The sequence below is a fragment of the Protopterus annectens genome, chromosome 11.part0 (genome assembly GCF_019279795.1).
Source record: "Protopterus annectens isolate FY-2018-M chromosome 11.part0, PAN1.0, whole genome shotgun sequence".
NCBI lineage: Eukaryota > Metazoa > Chordata > Ceratodontiformes > Protopteridae > Protopterus > Protopterus annectens.
Genome location: NC_056745.1, coordinates 286,035,768 through 286,050,664, shown reverse-complemented (window position 1 = coordinate 286,050,664; position 14,897 = coordinate 286,035,768). Strand labels below are relative to the sequence as shown.

Genomic DNA, 14,897 nt, shown 5'->3' with positions numbered 1-14,897 from the left:
GGACAGAGGACAATCTCAAGGATTGTATAGAGGCAGACAATGGCAAACTCCAACACCAAGAGGTGGCGAAGATAGTTCACAGCAATACAGGAAGCAAACCCAATGACTTTCCCCTTTGCATGCCAAGCAAGGCTTAAATGGCAGCACCCTTAGGAGGAAAGCTGGTATTATTTTCAAAAAATTGACATATTGTCACAAAAGACAAATGGATCCTGGACATTATAAACAGAGGCTACAGATTTCATTTCCACACCCTTCCAAAAATGAGAGGCATGCCGAACCTGCCACACAATCAAAGGGCAGAGGCTCAAATACAAATTTCAAAGCTCATGGACATGAAAGCTATTCAAGAGATACCTACTCACGAACAAGGTCAAGGTTTTTATTCCAGACTATTCCTGGTGCCAAGGAAGGGAACAGATTGGAGACCCATTTTGGACTTATCCATCCTAAACACATTTCTACTCGTACCAAAATTCAAGATGCTCACTTTACAGCAGCTTCTTCCCATGCTGGGAAAGGGGTCTTGGCTGGTATCATTGGACCTCAAGGAGGCATACCTGCATGTCCCAATCAGACAAAGCTGCAGAAGATGCCTCAGATTTCTTGCTGGTTCAATCCACTATCAATTCTCTGCATTGCCCTTTGGCTTATCTACTGCGCCCAGAGTATTCACGAAATGCCTGGCATCAGTAATTGCCTACTGCAGACTTCAAGGGATACAAATATACCCTTATTTGGACGACTGCCTGATCCAAGCGGACAGCAAACACATACTTCTGGAACATCTGGCTTATGTAACACGGTTATTGAATTCTCTGGGATACACCGTCAACAAAGAGAAATCCAGGATAACGCAATGTCAGAAAATAATTTTCCTGGGTGCCAACTTGGACACAAACACCCAGATGGCCTATCTTACACCAGAGAAGCAGGGGCAACTTACTCAATTCTTCAAGACACTAGCAAATTGCACCAGGCTTACTGCAAGGAAAATCCTGCAGGCTCTGGGATTCATGGCATCTTGTATTCTACTCATCCCATGTGCAAAGTTGCATATGAGGAAACTTCAATGGTACCTAAAAAACCTATGGTCTCAACACAGCCACAGTTTGGAAACAATAATACCACTAATTCCATGTTTGCAAAAGGAATTTCTATGGTGGGCTCAAGCATGCCAAACAAACACTGGTCTCCCATTCTGCAAGCCTCAAGCAAATCAAGTCATCACAACAGACGCTTCAGACTACACCTGGGGGGGCGCACATGACAGACCGGTGCATTCAGGGCAAATGGTCCCAAAAGGAAAAGCACCTTCACATCAATCTAAAGGAGATGCTAGCAGTAATAAATGCTATTATAGCTTTCAAAGACCTTCTGCATCCAGGTCAACTATTGATAAAGACAGACAACACCACAGTAATGTGGTACATAAACAAACAAGGAGGAACACATTCATACCCCCTATGCAGGCTGGCCATGTCACTTTGGAACATGGCTCTGGAGTTGCACATCGAGCTTCAATCACAGTACTTGCCAGGAATGGAAAACACGCTGGAAGACAACCTAAGCAGAAATATGACAGATCCACACGAATGGAAGTTGCATCCTCAAGTTTTTGCAGAGATAATCCAAGCATGGGGAAGGCCAGACATAGATCTCTTTGCCTCCCACAAAAATCATCAATTAACAAAATTCTGCTCAAGGACATTACATCCAAAGGCCTGGAGAGTGGACGCTCTGTCTTTCAGTTGGACAGCACTGACAGTTTACGCCTTCCCACCTCTTCCTCTACTGCCCAAAGTACTTTTAAAAGCAAGATCAGACAGACCAAAGATGATTCTGATTGCTCCAGACTGGCCAAGACAACACTGGTACCCGCTCCTGAGGAGCCTGACGCATTCTCCTCCATGGACCATACCTCTAATGCCTCTTCTTCTGACTCAGCACAGCTACAAAACTCTTCACGGTCAGCTGAAAACACTCCATCTGGCTGCATGGAAGATTCCTTAACATCACAACAGACCCTACTCTCCAAGGAGGTGCAGGATGTCATTTTGGAGGCCAGAAGGCCGTCTACTAGAAAAGCTTACTCCGCAAAATGGAAACGGTTTTGTGCTTGGAATGAGAAAAAGGGCCAGGATCCTGGAAAACTGAATTTGCCTCAAATATTACAGTATCTAGCTGAGCTGCTAAGCAGTGGACTTCATTCTCCTCCATCAAAATCCATGCATCAGCCATTTCTGCAGAATACAACACTGATCCACCTTTATTCTCTCACCCACTCTTAAGACAGTTCCTCAGAGGGGCTAAAAATATAAGACCTCCAAGGAAACAATCAATTCCTGCTTGGGATCTTAATTACATTCTAGAAGTTAACCTTGCCTCCTTTTGAGCCAGCTGCCTCAGCAGATTTGCAATATTTGTCCTGGATAACAGCTTTCCTTCTGGCTATTACCTCAGCTCGTAGGGTCTCGGAACTACAAGCCCTCATGGCTGTGCAGCCCTTTATCATCTTCCATCAGGACAGAGTTTCCCTACAAACCAACCTGTCATTTATGCCTAAGGTGGTATCCAGGGTAGCTTTAAATCAGGCCATACACTTACCTACCTTTTACCCTAACCCTCAAAACAAGGGGAAAGGCTGCTACATTCCTTGGACATCCACAGACAGCTGCGTTACTATTTGGACAGAACAAAGCCTTTCAGAAAATCAGAACAGCTCTTTGTGTCCTACGCTGCAGGAGCTTAAGGGAAGCCAATTTCCAAACAGACAATTTCAAAATGGATAGGCCACTGCATACGTTTTTGTTACTCTTTTCATGGTAAATCTGTACCTGCAGGCATCAGACCCCACTCCACAAGGGCCACAGCTACATCTGCAGCCTTCCTCAGAGGAGTTCCTACCAAAGATATTTTGGAAGCAGCCACTTGGAATTCTGTGCATACCTTCACTAAACACTACCACTTACCTTTATACTCCAAAACTAGAGCAGGTTTTGCCACTGCAGTTTTTGCAGGGCATTCTGGCTCCTCCCAGTTCCACCTAGTGCCTACCACCCCTTGCGTAGCTTTGGGATTCTACCCATCTGTAATGACTGCAGCTGTATGCACGATGAACATAGTACAGTTTTGTACCTACCATAAATGTAGATGTTCGAGTGCTAATACAGCTGCAGTCCAGGTTTCCCTCCCTCCTTCCCCTCTTGGGACAGGCCTAGTGGCTACACCTCCTCATACAACCTGTTTGGGGTTATTCTTTTATGATGTATTTGCTTGCAACTACTGTTTTTTGACTATTTTGCATTGCATTTTATATATATATATATATATATATATATATATATATATATATCTGTATATATATATCTACAATTAGGTATTGCCTTCCTTCTGGGGGCACCTGACATCTGGGGCAAGAAAGACTGAAGAAAATGGCATCGGCTGTTTTTTTTTATACCCCTGTCGCACTGACGTCAGGGAAGAAGCGACTACAACCGACGCCGGACCTAGACTTTGGAATTCGGCCGACCGAGGACCCGCCTGACGGCAGGAGAACCCATCTGTAATGACTGCGGCTGTATTAGCACTTGAACATCTACATTTATGGTAGGTACAAAACTGTACTATCTGGTTCCTCCCTGTTTGTTTATATACCAGACTACAGACATGTCTGTCTGGATCGCAATAGTCCCCAGGGGAAGAAGGTCGTGGAGAAACGCCAAAAGCACCACCCTCATCTCTAGGACATTGATATGCAATGCGGTCTCTAGGGAAGTCCACGTGCCTTGAACGGATCTGCCTGAACAATGCCCCCCCACCCGAGGCAAGAAGCGTCCGTGGTCAACGTCGCTTCGACCGGGAGGATCACAAAAGGCCTCCCTTCTCTGAGTTCCCACGCATATAACCACCACAGAAGGGAGTCCCTGCAAACTCTGCTCAGCGGTATCGGCATGTTCAATGGGTGGAGCAAGAGGGACCATTGGACTTGAAGGGTCCATTGTAATATTCGCATTCGCAGATGGGCATGGAGGGAAAGACCGATCGCTGCTGCCATAGACCCTAGTGCCCTCAGAACTAACTCCGCTGGAGGAGTAGGACTCCGGAGAAGGGCTAACACCTGATAAGACAAGCTGTTCAGTCTGACTGATGTTAGAGTAGCTCGAGAGATTTGAGTATCCAACCTGGCCCCTATGAATTCCAGGGCTTGAGTGGGGCATAGGCAGGACTTCTGCCAGTTTACTGAAATGCCTAGGTTGTGGGCTAGAGTCAGTGCGTAATCTCTCGCCACAGAGAGCTGATGCCTGTTGGTCGCGGTAAGGAGCCAGTCGTCTAGGTACAGGAAGACCTGAATGCCCTGAAGTCTCAGGTGGGCTGCAACCACCGCCATGACCTTGGTGAACACTCTGGGGGCTGACGTGAGGCCGAATGGAAGAACCCTGAATTGATAATGACTGGCTCCGAGCCGGAAGCGGAGAAACCTCCTGGATCGTCTGTCCATCAAGATGTGGTAGTAGGCATCCTTGAGGTCTATGGAGCACATCCAGTCTTTCTCCCGCAGAAGGGGGAGAATAGATTGAAGAGTGACCACCCGGAACTTTTCCTTGGGTATGAACAGGTTCAGAGCAGAAAGGTCTGAGGTCCCTGGTTTTCTTTGGCACCAAAAAGAACCTAGAGTAATAACCCAATCCGGACTGATCTGGGGGGATGGGCTGGATGGCTCTTTTTCTCAGCAGCTTCAAAATCTCTGAAGCCACTGCCTCCCTCTGATCGGGTGGGACATCGGGCAGGCGTCTGGTTTTAGGGGGAAGATTTAGGAAAGGAATGAAATAACCTCTGGAAATGATACGGAGCACCCATCGATCCGTTGTAAGGGACTCCCAGTTTGACAGGTGCTCCGTCAACCGCCCCCCGACTGCCTCCAGAGAGGGACAGTCGGGCAAGCTCTCAGGGCTGTTGTGCGGGTCTGTCCGAGAAATGTTCTATAGACCCGAAATTACGCGGCCCCCCCCCCTGCCTCTGGGCCAGCGTCCACCTTGTCCTCTTCTGCCACTAGAGGACGAGTGGTCCGCAGCTGGATGGGATTGCTGAGGCTTGCGGAACCACAGCTTCTTTTGTCCCCTCTGATTCCTGGAGAAGGATCTTTGGGGACTAGAGAAGCGGACTCCGGCAGACAGCGTCTTCCCGTCCTTTTCGCTTTGGACCAGCGTATCGCGAACGGTCTTGCCGAAAAGAGCAGAACCGTCAAAGGGGGCGTTCGCGAAGGACACCTTGAAGGGATCCGCGAAGTCGCAAAGACGGAGCCAGGTATGATGTCATAAGATGACCCCTGCTCCGCTGGCTCTAGCGACTCCTTCCGAAGCATGAGAGAGGAGCCGCATAGACGTATTGGAGATGGATTTCAGAGTGGCCATTCGTGTCGTAAGCACATTCCTGTCTCCGACCGACATGGACTCCGGGGGGGGGGGGGGCTGCAGCGTATTCCTTGATCAAGTCTCGCTGTAGCCTGATGGTATGTGCCATATAGTTCAGCGCCCTTATGGAAAAGGTCACTGAAGCAAACATCCGCTTCCCAATCCGGTCCAATGCTCGAGATTCTCTATCTGGCGGGTGGACCAAAGAACTCTCCTGAGCGAGTTCTTTCTTGGTGATGGCCGCCGCCACCAACATGGCATCAACAGGGGTTCCTTTGGCCCATGATTGCCTATCTGTGGGGGGACTTAGTATTTTATCGGGACGCCTAGGAATTGGCTCCACGGTGTCGGGCTCCTTCCACGCCCTGGTGGTAATTAAGTCCCCCAGGGGGTCGGCTGGAGGGGACACCCAGGAGGTAGATGGGCCTGCCTCAAACGCCTCCAGGAACACGGATTCATCAAGGGAAGGTTTTTGGGCAGACCATCCCCCTCTAATATGAAACATTTTCATGATGTCTCCAAAGGAGACATCTTCAGGGGGTGACCTTGGGGAACCCTCCCTATCATCTAAGTCCGTGTCGGTGGTAACGGACTCGGGGGATTCCAGGTGCCTCCTTTTACACCGATGTTTCCGAGGAACCTCCTCGGTGGGGCTATCCAAAGAGGGCTTGTCCACGGGTGGTTGTTCCTCCGCAGGAACTAGCTGGAGGGCTTGGGCAGGCTGTCCCGATGGTCGGATGATGGAAGACAGACCCTCATACAGTGGGGGTACGGGTGGATCCCGAAGCCCGAACCGGGGATCTGGAGGATCTCGACAGTACTCTCTCCACTACCTCAAAAGCTGAAGGAGAATCACCCTCGCCAGCCTCTGAGAGCAATTTCCTCGGCTCCGAGGAAAGGATCGGGGTTGGAGCCGAAGCAGTCGGCGCCGAGAGAGAGGTGCGCTCCGAAGCCAACAGCTCCGAAGATACAACTCCTCCCTCGGATCCGACGCTCGGCCTCGGCCCCGAGAGCTCGGATCTGACAAGCTCGAGGGCATAGTCGGCGTAGAAAAGACCAGCACTATCGGCGCCGACAAATCCCTGGGTCCGAATTGGCCCGGATCCGATGACTCCGAGATCCGAAAACAAGTTGGAGAAGGAGTGATTGGGGCAAACATGGGGGCCGCACCCCCCCCCCCAGAGGGGGGGAGGCAAGAGCACCCCCATCTGCATTTGGGTCTGTAAGAACCAACGCATCATCCGATCCATATCCGCTTCAGAGATGCTTTTGGTTGACCTGGAAGAGGTAGTCGAGGCGGGCTGGGAGGGCCGCCTCGATGACCTCGAGGGAGACCGATCATCCTCCTTCGGCTCCGGCGAGAAGCTAGGCGAACGGAGCCGAGAGGAGAAGGATCCGGAGACCCCCGAAGGAGGCTTAGCTACTTTAGCTGGCGGAGCCGAGGGGTGAGACTCGGCCTGCCTTTTATGGGATCTGTGTCCCTCCTTATCCTTGTGCCTCTTCTCCTTAGTTGAGGAGGCACTAGTTTCCTCAGAGCTCAAACCCGAAGAGGGAGGTTGAGTCCCGGGTTGAGCTGAGGGAACAGAGGGTGCCGAGGCCGCTGAGGCAGCCGGAGCCCGAATGGGAGAGAAAGAAGAAGCTGACTCCTGGGGGAGCTTTCCCACCAGGATCAGCTTGTTTTTCCTATCCCGAAGTGCCCGGGGGTTAAAGGCAGCACAGATCTGGCAGGCCTCTGAAAGATGGGCTGCCCCCAGGCACAAAACGCACCGAGTGTGGCCATCAGCTGGGGAAAGCTTGTGGCCACACTCAGTACATTTAGAAAAAATTACCTTAGGCCCTTCCCCCATGTTAAACACTCACACACACACCCAAACGCTAAGGGGGGAGGGGGAGTGACAAAAGAAAAACTAATTAACTGTACCAAGGAAAAAAATAGCACTAAAAAGGGGTAGAAAAAGGTTTACTACCACACACACACACGATTTTTAAACTTTAGGATGAAGTTATAATCAGAAACGATCTCACCCAGCCAGGAGCTCTTCAAAGGGAAAGCTTCTTCAGCCACGGCAAAAAACGATCTGGGGTAATATGGTTGGTAGCAGGGGGATTATGGGTAGGGGGGAGGAGCTAGGAGCTCGGATCTTGGAGCTTGGAAAGTTGCCAGCTCGGATCCGATACCCACACAGGTTGCAGACAAATGAAGTACCTACTCAGATGGAACGTTATGGTGAGTACATAACTTCTTTTTACTCTCATTCCCTGCCTGCAACAGGAGTTTCGATGGTGGGCGAAGGCCTGTCACCACAACAAGGGACAGCCATTCACTTTACCCCCAGCCACACAGACATTAACAACAAATGCATCAGATTATGCCTGGGGAGCCCACATGGCAGGAAGATGTATTCAAGGCACATGGTCCGCAAACCAAATGCATCTGCATATCAATCAAAAAGAGATGCTAGCTGTTCAAAATGCCCTGACAGCCTTCAAGGACCAACTTCATCCGGGACAACTACTGATAAAGGCAGACAATACCACGGTCATGTGGTACATAAACAAGCAGGGAGGCACTCATTCTTACCCCCTTTGCAGACTAGCCATGAATTTGTGGGACACAGCATTGACTTACCAAGTACATCTGCAGGCACAATTTCTGCTAGGAAGGTAAATACTCTGGCAGACGAACTAAGCAAAAACCTCATGGATCCCCATGAGTGGAAATTGGATCCGCAAGTCTTCATATGGTAACAAGGAAATGGGGATGCCCGGACATAGATCTATTTGCATCACCTCACAACTACCAATTAAAGAGATTCTGCACAAGGACTTATCACAGACAAGCATGGAAAGTGGATGCCCTATCTTTTAGCTGGACAAACTTAACAGTATATGCCTTTCCTGCTTTGCCTCTCCTCCCCAAGGTACTCCTAAAGGTCAGACAGGAGAAGCCAAAAATGATTCTGATTGCCCCAGACTGGCCACGCCAGTACTGGTATCCAGTCCTAAGGAACTTGTCTCAATACCCAGCCTGGACCTTACCTCAAGTACCTCATCTACTGTTCCAGCACAACAATCAGATCCTGCACAGCCAACTCAAGACCTTAAATCTGGCAGCATGGTGGATAATGTAGTCATACAAAACACACCTCTCACTAAGGCGGTGATGGATGTCATTTTGGAGGCCAGGAGACCTAGTACTAGAAAATCCTATGCTGGAAAATGGAAGAGATTCTGTGCTTGGAACCAGGTAAAAGGATTTGATACAGCTGTACCAAACATTCCTCAGATTTTGCAATACTTGACTGAGATGCTGGCCAAAGGCCTATCTTTTTCATCTATAAAAGTTCATGCCTCTGCCATTTCGGCTCATTACATTACAGAGCTACCAGTCTTTTCTCATCCTTTATTAAGGCAGTACCTCAGAGGGGCCAAAAATTTAAGGCCTCCAAGGAGATCACCAATACCTGCATGGTACCTCAATTATGTCTTGGAAAAATTCACCCTGCCTCCTTTCGAGCCAGCCGCTATAGCTGATATAAAGTTTTTATCTTGGAAAACAGCTCCGCTCCTAGCAGTAACTTCTGCAAGATGAGTCTCAGAGTTACAGGCACTCATGGCTGTGGAACCTTTTATCATTTTTTATCTAGACAGGGTTTCTCTGTGGACAAACCCGACATTTATGCCTAAGGGTAGTGTCCATTGTGGCCCTTAACCAAACTATTCATCTGCCTACCTTTTCTCCAAACCCACAGAATAAGGGGGAGAGAATTCTGCATTCTTTGGACATACACAGTTAGTTATGCTTCTATTTGAACAGAACCAAAGCTTTCAGAAAGACAGAGCAATTACTAGTGGCATATAGATTCATAGATTCATAGATTAGTACTAGGCTAACTGCCCCTGCGAGCCATTTTAAGCCTAGCCATTTATCCCCTGTGAGACTCAAACCCTGTACCTTGTGTTTGTAAGGCAAACACCTTAACCATTAGGCCACCCTCCCAACCCTCCCTGCTGCAGGATCACAAGGAAAGGCCATCTCAAAGCAGACTATTTCAAAGTGGATAGGCCACTGCATTCATTTCTGCAATTCACAACATGGCAAGCCAGTACCTAAGGGCATTAGGCCGCATTCAACCAGAGCAGCAGCCACTTCAGCAGCCTTCCTTAGGGGAGTACCAACCAAAGACATTTTAGAGGCTGCTACTTGGAGTTCAGTGCACACCTTCACAAAGCACTATCACTTACCTCTCTACTCTAAATCCAGGGCAGGCTTTGCCACTGCAGTTCTGCAGGGCCTAATAGTCGCTCCTAATGCTATTTAGCTCCAACCTCCCAACCTTAGCTTTGGGATTCAACCCAATTGTAATGACTGCATGAAACACGAAGAACATAGTACAGTTGTGTACACTTACCATAAATGTAGATGTTCGAGTGTATTCACTGTTGCAGTCCAGGTTACCCACTCGCCATCCCCCTTTTTCTTTGCTGGAACTTATCTGTACTTCTCTATTCTATACAACCTATGTGGTGTATTTGCTTGTAGATGAAGGCAAAATATTTACTTTGCTGCATGCATGTTTTATTGACATATTTTTAGCCTACCCTTTTGAGGGCACCTGACATCTGGGGCAAGAAAAACTGAAGAAAATGGCGTCGGCTGCATCTTTTATACCCCTGGCGCACTGACATCAGGGAAGAGGCGACAGCAACCGACGCTGGACCTAGACTTTGGAATTCAGGCCGACTGAGGGTAGTCTGCCAGCAGGATAACCCAATTGTAATGACTGCAACAGTGAATACACTCGAACATCTACATTTATGGTAAGTGTACACAACTGTCCTTTCTTAGCATTGTCCTTTCAGTTACCAACTTGCCTCTCTCTGTTGGCATGAAAGCTCTGAAGGGCTTGGCACACAAATTGTCTTTTTATTCAGCTTGAGCTGACTGAGTGTTTGGGCATGTACAAGGTGCCCTGAATCTTTGGTAGGTGGATGCCTGTTGTATCCTATGCAGGACAGAGCCCGTATAGCTAAGGCAGTGGGATTAGTCAAACATCTACTGTTATGGGAAGTTTACTTCCATGACTGTACTTTCCCTTTGGACAGAGCCCGTATAGCTAAGGCAGTGGGATTAGTCAAACATCTACTGTTATGGGAAGTTTACTTCCATGACTGTACTTTCCCTTTCCTGGAATACTCACCAGCACACTTGAACCAGAATGGGAACTAGGCTACAGTGCTCCTAGAACGATAGCCCTCCAGCCCGTTTGTTTTCTGGTGTGGGCTCCCACAGTTGAGAGTTTAGAGTCAGGTTGTAGGGAGTGGGCAAGTTTGTCTATCTTGGCTAGATTATCTCTTCACTTAATATTCCCCCCTCCCCGCATGATGTGATTGGTGAACTTAGTGTAGCTGTTTATTTGTGGTGAGAGATATGCATGCACCCGCATTTCATACTTTTCTATCGGTCCTCACTCTGCTTTCCCAAACTTTCAGAGGCTGTCGCCATTCTGGTTGGTTGTAGTGTTCTCACTCCTCCCTAGGATGATTGAGCTTGCATTGACAACTCTAGCTTATCCTTACTCACCTGGCTGCTGTGGCTGTCTGTGTGGCTAATTAAACACAGGTTCACTGGGCCATATTTGGAACGTCATGTACCACAGGCTCATTATTTGACACATGCTCATTGATTTGTGTGTCCGTATACACCTGTATAGGCATGTGTGTATTTGCATGCATATGTTGCTACTGTTGTTGTAAATTTTATTTGATATAATCTAAGAAACCAGTATGCTGTTTAATATTTTAGCTGACTGTTTTATTCAGAGATTCACTTGCTCACTGTTTTCTTTCCTTCAGCCTTGTTGTGCAGCTAGCAAGAGATCTACAGACTGACTTCTACCCACATTTCCATGAATTTCTTGTGATCATTATCTCTCTGTTGGAAACCCAGGATACAGAGTTGCTGGAATGGGCATTTACTTCCCTCTCTTATCTGTATAAGTACCTTTGGAGACTAATGGTGAAGGACATTGCCCAAGTGTATAGGTAAGATCAGCTCAGAGTTCAAGTTTCACAAGTTTGGAATGCTTTATGAATGTTTAGCCTTCTATACTTCATACTGATATACTGTTTAAATGGGTTAAAACAGAATGCTGCTATAAATGAGATTTTGCTTCTTAGTTTAGATATTCCATTTTATGAAAAAAATATTGAAGCATGTACTGGTTCAGATAGTATTATAAGACATGTACTGAAATGTAATATTTTACAGTAGTGAGTGGACAAGTGATCTGCTGTGGCGACCCTAACTGGGAAAAGCCGAAAGAAGAAGTAGTAGTGATGGAGAGTTCTGGGTTGTACTAGTATATGTGCTCACCTGTTAAAAGTCACATGGCAGAAACTTAATTTGACATCTGCCACTACATTTTCACAGGTGGCTTAGGCTGGTAGAGAAGCAGATTCCTGGCAGCAGTAAATGTGCGATCAACTTGACAAATGCCAGTTTACCGTATAGCTGAACAATTGATTTGAGCTAAGTGACATATATAACTCATTTTTCTCAGCCAAGTTCTCTCAAAAATAGACTTGCATATGTGTGCATTGTTTCTAGAATTATTAAATATGAAAGTAGAATAGAGCAAAATGACAAAATGAAAAGAACAACTGTGTGTTCAGTTTTAAGGTAAACATCTACATGTTGACATACATTCATGCATGCAAACTGTGATTTGTTGGGCAGTTGTACAAGTAAAACACAGTAAAATGAAAGCAAGTAATAGAAGCTCAAAGCGGCTTTAAAGATCTGGATTCAGTCCAAGAATAGAAGGTCAATGTAGTTTTTAAGATCTGGATTCAGTGTTAGACGCAGACTATGCTGCCAGTGCCATGTAGAGCAGTGAAGGTTCTTAGCACTGAATACCATCTGATTCACTGAACAAGTAATATGCCAGCTAAAGGCCCGTAAACTATTCAGGACTAATGTTGCACTGAACAGCAAATAATGGAAATGTCCGTGAATTTTCTTGTTTCTTTCAGTTATAGTTTTGTGTCACAGCTGACAACCTCTTACCATAACAGGTAGACAAAGTCAAAACAGATATAAAAAAAACCCAAGTCAGGGACACTTGTTTACAACTTGCTCTTTTAGCCAGAGCTCCCTGTTTCTGTTTGGTTGTTATGACTGTATACCTTAGAGGTATCATATACCATACTAGATGTGTAAATATATTGAAACATTCGGGTGCTAATCACTCTCTTAAAAAGGGTTTAATTTCACACAGACAACGGGAGATGAGAAAATTAGAAATTTATAAAAATAATATTAAAAAAAAAAAAAAAAAAGTATGTTACTAAGGCAGCAGACAGTTTTTGCGTCATCATATCCTGCTGTTCTGGACCTCCATTTACACAATGTCCTCTGTTCTCCATTATAACCAGTGCCACACTTTTACTTTAGTTCAGTAATAGAGTATATATGTTCATCTTGTGTGAATTTGTATGGTCTTGTATGATCAGTAGTGCAGCACAGTGGTGAAGTGAGTAGCATTGTCACCTCACAGCAAAAATTTCTGCAGTGCACTTCTTAGCTTAGGTGCTGCTTGTGCAGTGTGTGCACGATGATCTTTCAGTTGCTTGGGTTTTGTCAGGTACTCCAGTTTCCTACAACATCACAAAGACATGGCAGGTAGACTGATGTCTCAAAATTTTGTGTGTTAGTGTGTGTGTGTTAGTGTTATGGAATAAAGGCCTGGGAATAGTCCCTCCCTGCCTGGTAAATTGTGTCTGCTGTTCATAGCGTCACTTAGGAGTTAGATGAGAATTAATAGCAGTGGATTATGCTATGCTATGGTCATTGCTCAGATTTTTTATGCGTTATTGTAAAGCAATACATTTGTGATGGATATTAATATTGAGAATATTAGCTGTATTCTTTTCCCTTTGAAGTAACTCGAGTTACCTAGCGACAGCATAGCACATGCTACTCAGCTAAGGCCAGCTGTGCTGTTCACCATTAATATAATTTGAAGAAGTGCATACTTACGCATGTTGCTGAATTGCATTAAAACACTTAAATGTCTAAGAATCACTCACCCTAGTATAACAGACACTTGGATGAGCACCCTGCAAACGTACGCTATCCACCGTCATCTGATAAATACATAATCGCCCATGCAGACATTTGCACACTTGCACAAACAACCCTGAAACTCATAGTTTTGTTTTTTTTTTTTTTTTTTTTAAATATGTAGAACTAGCCACAGTTTGATAGCTATTAAAAGCTGTCAAACTAGCTATCCTATGACAGTTATCAAAATACAGCCGTTAATTTAACAGCTGAGAAAAGCTGTTTTGCATTGTATAGTTTGGGTAATTCCTTTATAAGCAAAAAAAATAAAAAGCTTACTTTTCTGTCAGCTGGCTAGTATGCATTTGGAGGTACTGGAACTATGGGATCACTAGCCTTGGACAAAGTTGCTTGAGTGTGGCAAAAGAAAAAAAATATAGTTAATTTAAATGTCCCAGGTATTACCTATACAAAAAATGCCTGCTGTGATCCATTTTTGCCATCATATCGTATTCTTGCCTATATGTGTAAAGGGGGCAATCTAGTTTGATCAGGTTCTGTAATGAGTATAGATTCAAACCAAAAATCCAGTGAATTGGGATCCCAGAGTTTGTAGGATGGCTGAGTAACCCCCCACTCCAATCATGAGTAACTCTTGCATATAATCAAAAACCATCCTCCTGAGACTAATCCAAATCTGCCACATTTGGGAGCTCAAAGTGGCATCTGTAAAAATTACTTTTTCTTTTGTATTTTTCACAAAAGCAGAGTATCTCTTCATACCCAGTTCATCATTTCCTCCCAAAGTGGCTTCCAAGGCAAATGTGAACAAACTTACCTGTCATTTTTTCCAAATGATTATAATGAAGGTGACTATATCATGCATATTCTGGATGGTGCATAAGTTTTATTTTACCTTCACAGAACCAACTGTTTCAGAAAAGACTCTCAGCTTTCCATCTCCTTTGTGGTCAATAAAAGGAGCTTGAGGATGGAGCAGTAGTTTTCCAGGTCGTATCCAACAAACAGCTCGTGGACCTGTAAGTTGTATTGGATGGACATAAATGAAAAGATCCAGTGATATCCTTCTGTTCTCATGTTGCAGTATTCATACTGTGGGATTCTCTGCTTCAGGCGACCCAAACGTCTGCTCCTATACAAAAGCTTTCAGCCTGGTTGCTGTAGGTGTGTGGGACGTCACATATAGGGTCATAAACCAGGGGCCTTAAATGTGACGTCTACATGCACAGACCTCAGAACTTTTCTGCCGCAGTCAGATCGATCACATCGCTCCTCTTTTTCAAGGCGTCCAAAGCTTAAGTACCCCATTGGGGATTTTTTTACTGATATTGTTGCTTGAAGCTTGGTTAGCTAACTTTTACTTTAGCTGATGTCAGCTAAGAAAGGTAAATGTCGAT

At 45.8% G+C, this 14,897-nt stretch overlaps 1 protein-coding gene across 1 annotated transcript in view; it reads left to right on the top strand.

The window, feature by feature from the left end:
- Positions 1 to 14,897, top strand: part of UTP20 (UTP20 small subunit processome component) — a gene marked incomplete in the record, with an annotated part of 2,478,305 nt that overhangs the window by 262,474 nt on the left and 2,200,934 nt on the right. The window contains 1 exon segment of the mRNA XM_044087776.1: positions 11,271 to 11,459. Within this exon segment, the coding sequence (XP_043943711.1) occupies positions 11,271 to 11,459 (189 nt within the window).